This window comes from Glycine soja, chromosome 2 (assembly GCF_004193775.1).
Source record: "Glycine soja cultivar W05 chromosome 2, ASM419377v2, whole genome shotgun sequence".
Taxonomy (NCBI): domain Eukaryota; kingdom Viridiplantae; phylum Streptophyta; class Magnoliopsida; order Fabales; family Fabaceae; genus Glycine; species Glycine soja.
The window spans coordinates 4,236,073-4,252,052 of record NC_041003.1 but is presented as its reverse complement, the minus strand read 5'-3'; the positions used below and the strand labels follow the sequence as shown (position 1 = coordinate 4,252,052).

General features: G+C 29.7%; 2 protein-coding genes across 3 annotated transcripts; both read left to right on the top strand.

The window, feature by feature from the left end:
• Window positions 1-4,530: 4,530 nt before the first annotated feature.
• On the top strand, window positions 4,531-6,540 carry LOC114381436 (thiosulfate sulfurtransferase 18-like). 2 transcript variants are annotated; one of them, XM_028340688.1, is made up of 6 exons: window positions 4,531-4,748; window positions 5,129-5,209; window positions 5,361-5,440; window positions 5,571-5,641; window positions 5,770-5,823; window positions 6,066-6,540. In XM_028340688.1, the coding sequence occupies exons 1-6, from the start codon at window positions 4,726-4,728 to the stop codon at window positions 6,231-6,233; spliced, it is 477 nt and encodes a 158-aa protein (XP_028196489.1). In that variant the 5' UTR covers window positions 4,531-4,725; the 3' UTR covers window positions 6,234-6,540. The 2 variants fall into 2 exon arrangements, with proteins under 2 accessions (XP_028196489.1, XP_028196497.1); XM_028340696.1 differs by lacking the exon at window positions 4,531-4,748 and adding an exon at window positions 4,829-4,957.
• Window positions 6,541-9,592: 3,052 nt separating this feature from the next.
• Window positions 9,593-15,054, top strand: LOC114381426 (26S proteasome non-ATPase regulatory subunit 4 homolog). The gene is made up of 10 exons (XM_028340679.1): window positions 9,593-9,760; window positions 9,889-10,002; window positions 10,184-10,289; window positions 10,558-10,672; window positions 10,763-10,972; window positions 11,176-11,488; window positions 13,229-13,352; window positions 13,822-13,925; window positions 14,026-14,094; window positions 14,702-15,054. The coding sequence occupies exons 1-10, from the start codon at window positions 9,749-9,751 to the stop codon at window positions 14,750-14,752; spliced, it is 1,218 nt and encodes a 405-aa protein (XP_028196480.1). The 5' UTR covers window positions 9,593-9,748; the 3' UTR covers window positions 14,753-15,054.
• Window positions 15,055-15,980: the final 926 nt, after the last annotated feature.

Here is a 15,980-nt window from a genome sequence, read left to right as displayed (position 1 = left end):
CCTGATAAGAAAATTAAATTAATTTTGATTCTGTTAGGTCCTGACAATGTTTATTTTTTTCCCGAATCATTGGTACAAAATAATTATTCAATAACTTTTTTTTTTCAACAAAATTTATTTCATATTCAATAATTAATCAAGATTCAAACCCTAAATTACTTAATTAAGAAATACATGATCCTATTACTTATACAAATCATTGTTGATTAGATTTAAAAAATTGCTCTAAACAAAAAAAATGAAACATAACATATACATCTCATTTAATATTGTCTTCTTATAATAGACGTCATTGTCATTCAAGCCAAATATATTAAAGCATCTCCAATCGGAGGTGCTTTGTGAGTTTCTAAGTGTAAGAAACTCTCCATTAGAGACTATCTTTCTGACATGAGAGTTACTTCACCGTAAATTTGAGTTTCTAATATAAGAAATTATTTCTCCAAATAATTTATTATTTTTTCAAACATTACCAACTGAAATCAGAAGCCAACCAAACATCAACCAATGTAACCCCAAGCAAAATGAAGAAGAAGAATGAATTAGAACATTGGGGAAAATAGGAAAAGAAGCAAAATGAAATCATTGCAAAATCCCAAATTTTGACTTAGAGTAGAAGAAATACCACATGTAACACAAAGGGGGGAAAGGAAGAAGGAGAAATACTACAAGCGCATATCATTGCTGCCTCCTTGATGTTTGGCACTGGCAAGGCAATGAATGTCCCTGGCTCCAAAGAGGGGAAATTGATTTGAACAAAAGAAAAGGAGATAGGGAGGGGCCCTAGTCCATGAATACCAATGATGAGCAAGTGTGGTGTGAAGGGTGATTGAGAAAAGAGAAAAGGGATGGTGTAGATCGATTTGGACATCAAAGAAGAAAGAAGATTCTAGAGAAATTGAGAAAATAGAGAAGGATTGGTGGGGAAGCGTGAAGAGAAAAAACGTTTTAGAAAGAGAGAAAGGTTTGGACGTCGAAGAAGAGAGAAGGTTTCATAGAAAAATTGAGAAAATAAAGAAAAGAAATAAGGGCTAGTGGGGAAGAAGTTTCTGGAGAAAAAAATGAGAAAAGAGAACAAGGTAAAAATTAGGAAGGATTTGGAACGTTGAAGAGAGAAAAAAGAGAAGGGTTGGTGGAATTACTATTGCCAATTTGGGCCAACGTGATGGAGTTTAGCACACAAAATTTCTACTCCTAATTTTTTTTTCTTGTTCCTATCAAGTCTCAATCTTTTTTATTCTCTCTAAAATGGATCTCAATCAATATAATTATCATTGTTACTATAGTTATTTGCAAAATTAACCACCTTTACCGGTGAAAATTCTCAAAATCCACAACAATATGTTATGCATCCACCACCACTTTGTACCAATGAAAATTCTTAAAATCCACCACAGTATGTTATGTATCCACTACCCCCACACATGTGGTATATGCATCTTTCATCCAATGTAAAGCCACTTACTTGTGATAGTTCTCAAAATCCACAATTTTGTAGTTAACTATCATCCCTCACCAACCCAAACACGTGTTATATGTTTTCTTTGTCCAATATTGAGCCCCTTGGCAATAAAATTAAATCACCAATCAATGTAGACAATATTCAACTAGATGAGGGAGATCAAAATTCTAGTGGAAAAAAAAACTCGTACAACATTCTCAATGACAGAAGATGTGATTTTCGTCCGATCATGGCTCAATGCGTCAAAGGATTCAATTCTAGGAGTCAACCAAACATCAAAGCAATATGGGGCAAGGATAAAAAATGCATACAACAATGATGATGTGTGTCAAAGTGGACAATTTTATGAAAGAAGCTAAAGTCAATTGAAATCTCGTTGGAATAGGATCCATCTGTCAATTCAAAAGTTTTACGGGTGCTACAAACAAGAAAATAAACATAGAAGTGGAAGTTCAGAGAAGGATGTAATGGTTGATGCTCATATTATTTACTCACAGCATACTAGTAAAAATTTTGAGGTTGAGCATGTTTGCTTGTTGTTGAAAGATCAATCAAAATTTGATGCAGAATTTATGTCAAAGTGTTAAAAAAGAACAAAGGTTTTTGCTGGTGGAAATTACTCGTCGTCTTCTAACCCAGAGACGTCCGTTGAAGTTGAAAAATATGATACATCATCGCCAATGTCTCGCTCAATTGGACAAACAACAACAAAAAGGAAGAACAAATGAAAAGAAGCTTCTAACAGTGTTGATTTATCTGGCATAGAAAATGTAATGAAGGACAAAAATGTGAACACATCAAAACTTATTCAATTAAAGGAGGCATGAGAAAGGTGTATGCAAGAACATGAAAGGCGTATGGAGTATGAAATCCTCATGAAGGATACATTCAACATGTTCGAACAACAACGCTGAGACCAAGAAAAGTATTGTGACCATATTAGGAAAAAAACCAATATATTAAATGTTTAGTTCATATGTACAAATGTTATGCTGGTGTTGTGTTTGGTATTTAAATTTAGTAGTGTAGGTCATTGTTGTATCTTAAATTTAGAATTTTATGTTGTAAAACTAACCGTTGCAAAATTAGTCAATATAAAACTAGTTGTTACGGAACTAGTCATTGTAAAATTGATCGATCATTACTAACAAGGAAAAGGGAGTACAAATAGCAACTTGTATCATTACTTAGCCCATTGTGATATTGGTCATTGGAATCGAACCCGTTATTTTCCTTGATTATTAAATAATATTGTTTTTTTTTAGTTTATTGTACATACACTAATCATAAATTACCGGTTGAATTATTTTAAAAGTTAAAAAATTATCATCCATAATATATGTGATTTGATGACTTTCTAAAACTTTTTACACTGAGTGTATAACCCTTCTTTTTTTTCACATATCAAGATTTTTTTTGAAAATTATGGAAATTAATTTTATCAATTTCACCACTAAATTATTATTTTTTACAAAATAGGTTAATTTTAAAAATTAAAAAAAAAAATCATCACAATGGTTTGTTTTATTATACATGATGATTTTGGAGTTTTATCTTATTTATTTTATTCAAAATGATCTTTTATCTCTTAAAAACTTTAATTTGATTCTTTATCTTATTTAAAAAGTTTAAAATGATGATTTATATTTAAAATTTTTTAATTTACTACATTTTTTAATTCAAAAGATTTAAAGATCCTCAATTATTCAAATATATTTAACTTTATTAGGTCAATGATTTTAAATGACTTAAACTTTAATGATGTTACTCATAGGATGAGAGATTTAATTGAGCATATTTGGGAACGTTTCGGAAATATAAAAAATAATTGATTTTATGTAATATTTTTATTTTTAATCGTTATGTTTTTTTTTTATTTCAATGTCATTGTGTTTAATTATCTATTATTATGTAAAAATGTATTTTTTATTGTAACGCATTTCCTTTCAATGTTATGTAATTTTGTTTATTTTAATTGATATTTAATATTTTCTTCAATTATTCATATTTATTATTTGTATACATAAAAACTGAAAAAATGAATTAATTATTTTACTGGAACAATAATTTAGATATAATAATAAAAATATAAATGTATGAATTTTTTGAAGTTTCTTGCAATGGAATAAAATTTTGTAAATTTCTTATGAGTGACATGACATTCTGGAATTGCAAAAATATTGCGGAAATCACAAAAAGATGATTAAAAAACTCATATAAAAAATCATGATTAGAGATATTCTTAGAATTTCCAACCCAAGCTATCGGCCAAAATTTGGAAGGAAATTATGACAACCATCATTGATTCTTCTTTTATATATATATATATATATATATATATATATATATATATTCATCTTATTTATTTTATTATACATGATAATTTTGGAGCTTTATATTATTTATTTTATTTAAAATGATCTTTTATCTCTTAAAAACTTTAATTTGATTCTTTATCTTTTTTAAAAAGTTTAAAATAATCATTTATATTTAAAAAAGTTTAATTTACTACCTTGTTTAATTTAAAAGATTTAAAGATCCTCAATTATTCAAATATATTTAACTTTATTAGGTCAATGATTTTAAATGACTTAAACTTTAATGATATTACTCATAGGATGAGAGATTTCCTAACAACATTGTATCTTTTAAAAAATAAAATAAAATTAGTTAGGTACCACAAAATTAAAAATAAAAGTTAGATACCATAATCAAAACACTCTTGTTTTCTTATTTCATAGATAACAAAAAGTTATTTAAATCAACTTTTAAGATTAATTATAATCTCAGATCAAGATGTAAATGCATTTACATGCCGTCAGAGGAGCCAAATTCATTTGAAACACACACAAATGACAAAAATTACTTTAACTAAAAAAACCGTTTAAAACAAATTATTTGAAAGAGATTGAGAAGAATGCTAAAATGGAATCCGACACACACCCCAGCTAATCCGACGCGTCACGCAATTCAATCGCTTTCATTTTAATAAAGCAATCAAGCACACTCCCACTCAACCTATCCACACAAAATGTTTGGAAGCTTTACATTCGGAAACACAACAGCACGTTGCACCATAAAACCATTACTGGTCCAGATACATACATAAGCACCATCAATCCTCTCTCACCACTTTTGCATTTTCCTTCCTTACCCTATATATATATATATTCAGCTCTTTAATCCTTTTATTTAGGAGGATCAGAATCAAACAACACCCTTATTACCAAACTTCGCTTAGCCAAAGACACTTACTTCTCTTCATGGGTTCTATTGGAATTGAGAGGTTTGTGGGACTACTTCTCTCTTAAACATTTTTACTTTTGGCTTATATATAGTTTCGAGTCATACCCTTTACATGTAGCATAACTGATAGTTATATTGTTCATACAATACTTTTTTTAATAATATTATTCCTTCTTCTTTATCTCCTTCCTTTATATTACTTATCTCACAATTCTCCTTTTCTTTCTATCTCTCAATGACCATGTTTATGTAAATTCTTGTGATCACACATCTTATGTTCAATTGAAGCATTTTTCATTATTGGTGAATTTTTTTATTATTATGAAAGAATAATTTTTGGTATCATCATGGGTGGTGTTTGTGTGGCTGTTTTATTTCTCTGTGGATTAGAATATCTAATTCTGTTTTCTTCTTCTGTAGCTCGGGACCTGAGGTTGTCACCGTTGATGTACATGCAACCAAGGATCTGATCCAGACCAGTCATGTTTATCTGGATGTCAGGTAACAAATGGTTCTGTTTTTTTTTTTTCTTTTGTCGGTTGAGAATTAGCAAGGGAAATTAATTTATAGGTTGAATTTCTGGGTCTATGTTTGATTACATTTGTTTATTTATTTTTCAAAAAGCTTAAATCTTTTTGGTAATTTATAATAGGACGGTGGAAGAGTTTCAGAAAGGGCATGTGGATGCAGAGAAGATCATTAACGTTGCATACATGTTTAATACACCAGAAGGTAAGGAATTTGTAATATCTGCTGTTGCAATAACTTAATACTGCTTTTGGGGATATAAATCTTCTTTATTTAGTCTTGCAATTGCGAATTCTATTGTTAAAATGTAGAATTTTGTGATTTTGGAGGACAGGCAGAGTGAAGAATCCAGAATTTCTTAAGGAGGTTTCATATGCTTGCAAGAAAGAAGATCATATCATCGTGGTAACTTTCTTTTCTCCTGGTTAATAAAAACCTTCATTTTGTATTACAAAACTATAGGATGCTGGTTATAAAGGCTAAAATTTCTTCTTCTTCTTCTTTTTTATAAATGAAATGAATCTGTTTTATAGGGTTGTCAAAGTGGAGTGAGATCTCTGTATGCAACTGCTGATCTTCTAACGGAAGTAAGTATTAATTCAAGCCAACTTTAGTATATATATTTCAAGTTCTACCAAGAGAATCAAGCAGGATTAGGATTAGTTGAGCGGTGTGCATAAATTAATTTAGGTTAATTTCTACATATAAAAAAATTTCCAAATTATAGAAATACATGCTATTTTTTTCTTCCTTCCTTCTGTTTGCTTTGTGTTTGTGCCATCCAATTGATCAAAAGACCAACTTGTATTAATTTAATATTAATGAACAGGGATTTAAGGATGTGAGCAACATGGGAGGAGGTTATCTGGACTGGGTTAAAAATGAATTGCCAGTGAAAGCACCTTTGGACTCGGTTAAAATCGAATTGCAAGTGAAGAAAGAACCTTTGGACTTGGTTAAAAATGAATTGCCAGTGAATGCACCTATAGTCGGTTAAAACTTAAAAAAAGAATAGCCAAATTGAAAAAGGAGCTCTGATATGATCATTCCTCTTTCTATTCTGAACAGAATTTCCATGGATGTTACTATGTTATCTTGTGTATTTACTTCTTTCAGCTTGTTCATTGAGAAGGCTATTAAGGAAAAAAAACAATGTAACCGTGTCTACGGGTAATTAGCCATTTAGAATCTTTGTTAACAGTACCGTGCGTGCGCATCCAAAATATGTGTGATCTGATTATCTTTGATTATTTGACATAATCAAAACAAAATAGTAATCAGACAAATAACAACGGGTTTGTGAAGTTTTCCTGTGTGGCAGCCGTAACTTTTTGTTGTTTGGGTGTGAGAATTTTATCCCATGTATATAAAAAATTATAAAATTAAAAATTATTTATGTAAGTGATACAAATTACTATTCCGGGTGAGAAATCACTTTTATGCTAAAACAATTTCTCTGCGTCTCTTTCTTTTCTTTATCCTTTTTACATTTCTCAATGGGTCCTTTTTTTAATTTTATATTTATTTATTTTGTTTTTAAAATATTTATTTTTCTGTTTTTAAGAATTTTTTATTTCCTTTTATTTTTCAATTTTATGATTTATATATTAAAAAAATTAAATATATATTATTTTTCAATTTTATGATTTATATATTAAAAAAATTAAATATATATTATTTTTCACATTTCTTTTTAATTTTCGCACATAGGAATTGATTTCTTAATAATTTTTTTTGTATGCTTGCGCTGAGAAATCAGTTGTGGGAACCGATTTCTCAATGTGTCATTTTTTAAAAATGAAACCGTTTCTTGGAGAATTGATTTCTTAACTGCATTTTTTATTTTATTTTTCATACATTTTATATTATTTTGTTTTTTGTTTAATTTTTTTATTAGTTGTATATTTTATCATTTTCTAAAATATTATTTGGCATATGTAGTTGTTAATTTTTTTGCATATTTTTTGTTTATTCATTTTTTCAATAATGTAAATCCTTTGTATTTTCATTTTATTAATTGTGTATATTTGTTTTTTTAAACTTGTAATTCATCAATGGAATCTGCTGTTGTTTTTTTTTTTTTATTATTCTCTACTTAATCATGTTAGTCTGTGAGGATATGATATTTATCTAACTTCAATCATGCAAAATAACATTATATCTACAAATTTTTTAAAATGAAAAAAAACTATTATATGATCGAGATCTTTTTTTTTTAGACTGAATTTCCATTTTTTTAAAAATATTTTAATCTTTCCGTAAAAAAATTAAAATTAATTTGTTGTTAATAAAATTTGTATTTAACCTACAATTTATATTTATGAGACTACACCATTATTCAATCGATAAAACATCATAAACGTAAATAAAATATCGCAAAAAAACCACCTCCAAAATTTTTTAAAATGAATTAACTAATTCATATAACTAATTTTTTTAAATATACAAATCATAAAATTGAAAATTAAAAGGAAATAAAAAACACTTAAAAAAAGAAAAACTAAATATTTGAAGAACAAAATAAATAAATATAAAATTGAAAGGAAAAAAATTGACCCATTGAAAAATCATGACTTTCTCAATGTAAAAAAAAAAAAAGTGACGGCGAGAAATCGTTTTGGAAAAACCAAATTCTCCACATGAACGATTTGTATCACTTAGTTAAATAACTTGTATTATTTGGGTAATTTTTTTTGTTGTATTTATTTGGTAAAAAACTCATGGATTTCTCCTAGTTTAATGGATTGATATAAGAAAGTAGGATCTCAAACACTAGTTTTTCTATTAAATAAATTGTTCTCCTATATGTGAATGTAACAAGAATTTATACAATTACGTTAACTCGTGATAACTATAATTTGTGATACTATTATATTATCAAAATTTTATCAATTTTTATAATTTTTTTATTAGTCTAATTGTTTCATTTTTATAATGATAATTGTTACTTACAATATATTACTAAAAATTTAAATTTTACTATTATTTTGTTATAAAAATTTAAATTATCGGATTGGTCAAGTGATTATTTTATTTTATTTTATAATTAAGAGTTTTTACTTATATAATTTATTCATTTAAGTTAATACAACATATCAACTTTATACATAATATAAACAGTTGTGATTTTTTTAAAGCAATTTAATTCCAATTTAATATAATAAATTATTTATGAAAGGGATAAATTATAAAAATTAATTGAGATGAAATTAAAATTTAGATGTCTATGTGCAAAACATATAAAATTTAAGGATCCATTTAAAATGAAATTAAAGTTTATAGTATCTATTTGCAAAAGATAAAGTTTAAGGATCAACTAGGACAAAATTAAAAGTTTAAAATGTTTTTTATAAAAGAAATAAAGTTTTGGATAGTTGAATTCTTTTTTCCCTATAAAATATAATAAAAGGATTTAAATAAGAGTTGTTTTCGAGATATATTTCTATTAGTTAAAATTTACAATGTTACAAAATTCACATATTTAATAAGATGTATATAAATTTCAAGTGATAAGAGAAAGCGTGTAAAAAAATGAGTTAAGAAAAGTGTCATTAAAATTTTATTTGTAGAATGTATTTATTCACTATTGTAAAGATATTCATGAATATCACAGTATACCAAAATCTAGATTCGCGAGATGAATGGATGAGACAAGGACTCATCCCAATAAACAAACTAGCATATCAGTTAAAAGTATTTTAATTATTTCCTTAACAAATTTTTTAAAATTAAATGAAAATAAGATAAAATTTTCTTTATAATTATCAAAAAAAGCACACTCATCAAAATTATAAACAGAATTTCAATTATTAATTTTATATTTTGTTTTTGTTTTAAAATATTTTATAATCAAAATCTGGTTTCAAATTGTCTGATTTATAATTTAATCATTTTTAGTTAAAAATGATTTAATTTTAAAAAATAATTTTTTTTATCAGATTTTGTTATTGTTATTATATATTTTTTAAATTTGTAATATATATACAAGGTAAATAAGTAATCTAGGTTGAATCTTTGACCCATTAATTTAATGTATAGTATTACGTCAGGAAAAAATGTTTAAATATATTTTTTGTTATTGTAATTTAGATTTTATTTTCGTTTTTGTTGTTGTAATTTTTTTTGGTTTTAGTCATTATAATTTATTTCATTTTTTATTTTTAAAATATTTTTACTATTTAAAATTTTTTTTAGTTCAAAGAACTATTTAAAATATTTTAAAGAGAAAAAAATAAAATAAACAAATTTATAAATAAGGACTAAAAAAAATTTAGAGGTAAAAACGAAAAAAATATTAAATTACATTACAGGAAAAAAAGTATTTAATGCTAGCAATCGAATTTTGTTTGCAAAAGAATTGAGGACTACGTCATTACGGTCCCAAACAAAGAACAACCCTTTCTAGCAAGTAAACCCAAGTTCCCTTCTCTCTTCACGGTTACATTGCTCTCTCTCTCTCTCTCTCTCTCTCTCTCTCTTCACGTTCGATCTTTCGCTTCTGAATCTCCAACGATGGTGCTCGAGGTAAACCCTGTTTCTCCTTCGTCTTAATTTCAGCCATGCCATTACGATCCCTTTACTCCAATCAATTAGGGTTTGTTCTTTCGATCACTTGTTTATCTCTAATTACTATTTTTTGTGCGTAATAATAGGCGACTATGATCTGTATTGACAATTCGGAATGGATGCGTAACGGGGATTACTCTCCTTCTCGATTTCAAGCCCAAACAGACGCCGTCAATCTTATTTGCGGTGCTAAAACCCAGGTGTGAAGTGAAACCCTATTCTATCGATGCTAAACACTCCTTTGTGATTGCTACTTTGAGTAGAAAAGTAAAATTTAACGAATATTGTTGTGGTTAGTATAGGGTTTGAATTTAATTTGAGGTTCAGGAAATTGCGGTTGGGTTCAATTTGTGCCTGATTTTTTTTTCTTTGATGATTTAGTCTAATCCAGAAAATACGGTGGGAGTTCTCACGATGGCGGGGAAGGGCGTTCGTGTTTTGGTGACCCCTACCAGTGATCTGGGCAAGATCTTAGCTTGCATGCATGGTCAGTTTTTGCTTCTTGAATATTTGGAACAAGTGGCAAATTGGCAATTGAATTTGATATGTTGTAGAATGCACTGTGTAATTTCTATGTTATAGGGGTGCCTTTTCTTGCAAATGAAGTTTAATGAGACTTGTTTCTTGTAAATGTTGAACTAGAAATGCAACAAGTTGGCAGTGTACTGTTATTCTGACATGTTATTTATGGTTGGATTTTTCTATTCTTGTTGGAGTTGATTTGTTTTTCCTTTTTTTTTTGTTTCCTATGTTAGGACTAGAAATAGGCGGTGAGATGAATCTAGCTGCTGGCATTCAGGTTGCACAATTGGCTCTTAAGCATCGGCAGAACAAGAAGCAGCAGCAAAGGATTATTGTCTTTGCTGGAGGGTGTGAATAACTGTTTCTTCTGTGTTATTTGAAATTGTTTTGTCCGTCACGACTATATTGCCTCTAATTATCTCGTTTAATTCCTTTTAGTCCTGTTAAGCATGAGAAGAAAATGTTGGAGATGATTGGGAGAAAATTGAAAAAGAATAGTGTAGCTCTTGACATTGTCAATTTTGGTGAAGAAGATGAGGGGAAGACAGAGAAGTTGGAGGCACTCCTTTCAGCTGTTAACAATAATGATACCAGCCACATTGTTCATGTTCCATCTGGTCCAAACGCTCTTTCTGATGTACTAATAAGGTTAGTGGTTTTATTTCTTTATCTTCCCTTGTACTCACTACTCAGTATTCCCAGTTGAGTAATATAGAAGTTATTTTTTTAGGTTTCCCTATTGCTTCTACTCAATTCTGCCCATTTTTCTTCTAACCCTGAAAGGAGAGTTTGAACTTTGGACTCTTGTGCATTTTCTTTTAAATTCTTTGAACCTTGGACTCTTGTGGCAGTACTCCTATTTTTACTGGTGATGGAGAAGGTGGAAGTGGTTTTGCAGCAGCTGCTGCTGCAGCAGCAGCAGGCGGTGTATCTGGATTTGAGTTTGGTGTTGATCCAAACTTGGACCCTGAACTGGCTCTTGCTCTAAGAGTTTCAATGGAAGAAGAGAGAGCCAGACAAGAAGCAGCTGCCAAAAAGGCATCAGAGGATGCTTCCAAACAGGAGAAAGATGGTGAGCAGCAAGCTAGCCCACAGGATACAACAATGACTGAGGGTGCCAGTGCAGCAGCTTCTGAAGCCGAGACTAAGAGAACTGATTTGACGGTTGGTGTAACTGGTTATTTTAGCCATGTTTGTTGCCTGTTTTGTCATATGCTTGTTTGGATTATAAAACAATTATCTAAATTCATATAAGTAGTTTGTAAGACTATTTGCTAGAATTATTTTGTACAGTATTTTATTTTTACTTACTGGCATGCACATGGTTTTAATCTTTCAAAGGTTGATATTCAAGCTACAGTAACTTTAATTTTCTTAAGAGACCCTCTTCTTGTTTGTTAAGGTTGTGTAAGGGAAACTTAATTAATTTATGAAGTCTGGGGAGCTAGTTGCTTCCTGAGAGTCTAAAGCACACCTTTGCTGTCATTTGTCTTTTTCCAATAGTCTATCGTCCAAACTAAACCAGTGCTAGCAACTTCATTATGACTGTTGCTGGGACCTACATTCTCACTCAAGTGATTTAATATCAGAGAACACCTACTCCATAGTACTCAGGTTACCATTTTAGTATCATGTTTTGGCATCTTACAATGTATCACAATAATGACCACTTTTACCATCATTACTATCTTACCATGCGTGTTTTATGTGATTGATTCACATTCCTACATTCACCCAACTATCATGATTCACGCACTGATTATGATGGCCTTCTAGTTATGGTTACAAGGGTTATCAAATTGAGATTCAAATTGTGAATCGCAGAGCTAATTTTTGAATAATTTGTATCAATCGTAAGATTTAAAGCCAATGAAAAATCACTTCAAATATATCATATAGATGATATATAGAGACAGTTTGTTTAAACTTAAAATAAACAATTTTATAATAAGCGCTTTTTAAAGAAGCACTTATTTAATAAGTAGATATGATTTGTTTATCAAAATAAGCAGAAACAGTTTAGACAAACACACTAGAAAGTTGCTTATTTTATTAAAATAAGTGTTTTTTTAACAAGTAAGTTTAAACAAACTGGCTCATAATGTTCAATATAAACAATTTAAATTGGAAATAGATAAAACAACTTAAGCAAAAGTCTTATAAAACAAAACTATTAGTTGTATCTGAGTTTGTGAAGCCATTATTTTAGAAGAATGAAAATGAAACTGTTAAATAGCTAAATAGAGAACATGCATTGAATGAATGAGTGACAATTAAAGCAGTGGAATAATAAAATAGGATAAGTTCATTAAGTGTTCCTTCAATTCCTTGTGTTTAACAATTTAAGCTCACTTGACTTTTCAATTTTTTTTTTCATGAAAATTGGTGAAAGAAAAGTAAAAAAGTGAAAGAAATAATGAATCATTGAATGCTTGAATCCTATTGATGATACAAAGTCATTTAAGATTCATCTTATGATACAAATCATTAGGTAGCTAAAATTGTATTGAATCGTAAGATTCTGATGACTATGGTTACAACAGAGTTGTTACTTCCAAAAACTAACCTTGGAATTTTTCCCTGGCTCACTGGCAACATATGCTTTCTAACCACTCTCCTTTCCGGTATTTTAAACTAATGCAGATAAAATGACTTGCTGATGTATTGTATCATTACATTCTAAATGTTATGAGTACACAGGAACTGCCAGTTTATGTAACTTGTTTTTAGCAACATGTTGCTTTTCTTACTTCCAGCTCAACTTGCCCATCATCCCACCCCAAAATAAATTGCTTTTGCTTGCTTTGCTTTTGGATAAGTTCTCTTGTTTTAATTTCATTCTTCCCATAAATCAGTATCAGGACATAGTATTTGATCTGTGAACTGATTTTCAAACAAAAGCAGGACGATGAGAATGCTCTTCTACAGCAGGCCCTTGCAATGTCAATGGATGATCCCACAATTAACCATGAAGTGAGAGATACAGATATGTCTGAAGCAGCTGCTGAAGATCCCGAGTTGGCTCTAGGTGAGTATTTATGCTTAATTATTCTGTATTGAACATGGGTGGATACTTTCTCATTTATGTTGGTGGATGATTGATCTGGTTCTGGAATTGAGAAAAATTCTTCAACTTTGGTTTAGTAAAGAGGGATAGAGTGTTTTCTTAGTCCTTTCTATTAGAGGGTGGGTATTTGAATTTTTATGATCTTGAACTTATATTTTCTGTCTAGAGATTTTTTTAGTATGAATTATATTTTATATATTTTCGTAGAGTTTGTATGGATAAGTGATATTTATCAAGCTAACTCCCCTTGATTGAGGGTTTGACCGTTTCTTTTCTCCTGTTTGAGGTATCAATGTTTTGGCTTTGTATTGTATTCTCTTTTATGAAAAGTTGTTCTGGTTATGAAGTCCATTGGCATCTTATAGAATATATGGGAAAGCTTTAGTAGTTGCCTGGATTTTCATTAAATCTTGTCTTTTCTCGCTTGAAGCTCTCCAATTGTCAGTAGAAGACAGCTCAAAGGACTCGGCAAGCCAGTCTGACGTGAGTAAACTGTTGGCAGATCAGTCCTTTGTATCTTCTATCCTTGCATCGGTATGTCTATAAATCCAGTAAATTTTCCATGTTCTTTAAATGTATTAATAGAATGATTGACAATATGTTCTTAACTGAATAATATTCATTGCTTCTGCAGCTTCCTGGGGTTGACCCAAATGACCCATCTGTCAAAGATTTGCTGGCTTCCATGCAAAATCAGTCTGAGGTAGGTTTTCTTTTATGGAAAATAATCATTGGGTTTGACAAAAATCTTTTATTGAAGATTTCAATGGGGGCATGTTTGACAAAAATCTTTTTTTGAAGATTTCAATGGGGGCATGTTTGAATTTAGCTTCACCTAGATTAGCCTTGAACTCCTTTTTCATCTTTCCCCTCTTTTAATTTATGTTTTTTCTTTATTAATAGTTGGATTTTGCAGTGTCTTAGTATGCTAATCTTGTTTTCTTTATATTGTCTGCCTATTTAATGATCTTTGAGGGCCATAGCTGTAAGTGGAATGTTTTATATGGTTGTGACAGCATAATCTGAGTATTCTCCCTTGTTTGGGTGGGGGAAAATTTATGCATGCTCATCGGGAAAATTTGGTCATTATCACTAAATGGAATTTTGTTAATTTGTTTCCACTAAATGGAAAATTCATGCGTGCATGTTTAAATTTAATCTTTTACTTGGTCATTTGAATTTTTTATGAGTGATATACGATTACATTTATGCTCAGTACTACGCTTGACTAGCCTTTTAAAATTCAAAACACTTTGTATTTTGGTATATTCCTGCAATACTAACAGTTTTTTGATTGTGCTGTAAATCAGCCACAGCAGAAGAATGAAGACAAGCCACCAAATGAAGAGGAGAAAAAATAATCTTAATAGTCTCATTGTGGTTTTATTTGTAGTATTCCTTTGGTAGGCATATTGGTAGCATGTTGGAAAGTGATTTTACTCGGGTAGTTATTTCACGTGTTCCAATTGTTGAGTTCCCCTGCTGATTGGAACGAGTATATGTCTGTTGATTAATTACGGATCATTGAGTAGAGCACATTTCAAAAGCCTATTGTCTATGTTCATCATCAAGGGAATACATGGTTTTATGGTTAAGAATACTCCATCCTTAAAAATGTTCATCAATCTCGTCACAAATTTAATATGAATCCTTTCCTTTTTTATTTATTGTTTTTTTTATTATTTTAATTTAGAAGTATATACTTAACGCAAGTATATGCTTGACGCTGATACGTGGTCATTTCCAAGCGCAAAACGTAACCCATTCATCTAAACAAATTTATTCACATTATATTTCTGTCAATGTTGTTCAAGTACGATAGCTGAAATTGAATTTTATGTTAAGTGACGTGACTACCAGGCAAGGGATAGTATAATTAGATAGACCCCCTTTTATGCATGTATATCACTTTTGCACTAATTTCTATTAGAGATTAAAAAGTAACTCAAATGGACTGGTATTTTGTCTTCAACTGTAATTCGTGTGTGAAGTTGGTTCGCTAAGTTTCCTATAGGCATGGACATTGTTTTTGTTTTTTTGTTACAGTTTGGGATGAGTATTGCATGCGAATGCCAACAATGTATTAGTTGGGGCTAGGGGTGTAAGGTTTTATAATCCGATTAGGTAGACTGTTGAATAAGATGTGCGTGTAAACTGAAAAAGGTAAAAAGGGCGACTCAGTCGATAGTGTGATCTGGTATCATTAACCTAATGCAAAAAGTAAAATACATTAGAAAGAAGGGAATGAATTTTTCTAGTGACATTATTGCTGGATGAGGTTGCGATCCTTCAATAATTTCACTATTTTTACTATAAGTTGTAGATTTTTTTATAAAAAAAGTAATGGCGAGCTTTTAGAACGGGGAATGAATTCTTTCTCAACAGATATTTTTTTCTATGCACATAAATTTGATGATCAAACATTTGACGACATGCTTAAAAACAAGTTTAAATAAATTCCTGGCCACATATACTGATCAGATGCTAATTCTAGTTTTTTTTACACTCCTGGTGTTTTGATGTCCGTTTTTGGTACGGAGCAATTTGATTGTATTTGAAATACAATATTAAATATCCTAGGTAAAATAA

Coding starts and splice junctions, on each gene's coding strand:
- LOC114381436 (XM_028340688.1), top strand. CDS start 4,726: ATGGGTTCTATTGGAATTGAGAG. Junction 5,210..5,360: donor CATGTTTATCTGGATGTCAG/GTAACAAATGGT, acceptor AATTTATAATAG/GACGGTGGAAGAGTTTCAGA. Junction 5,824..6,065: donor CTGCTGATCTTCTAACGGAA/GTAAGTATTAAT, acceptor ATTAATGAACAG/GGATTTAAGGATGTGAGCAA.
- LOC114381426 (XM_028340679.1), top strand. Junction 11,489..13,228: donor CTAAGAGAACTGATTTGACG/GTTGGTGTAACT, acceptor AAACAAAAGCAG/GACGATGAGAATGCTCTTCT. Junction 14,095..14,701: donor CCATGCAAAATCAGTCTGAG/GTAGGTTTTCTT, acceptor GCTGTAAATCAG/CCACAGCAGAAGAATGAAGA.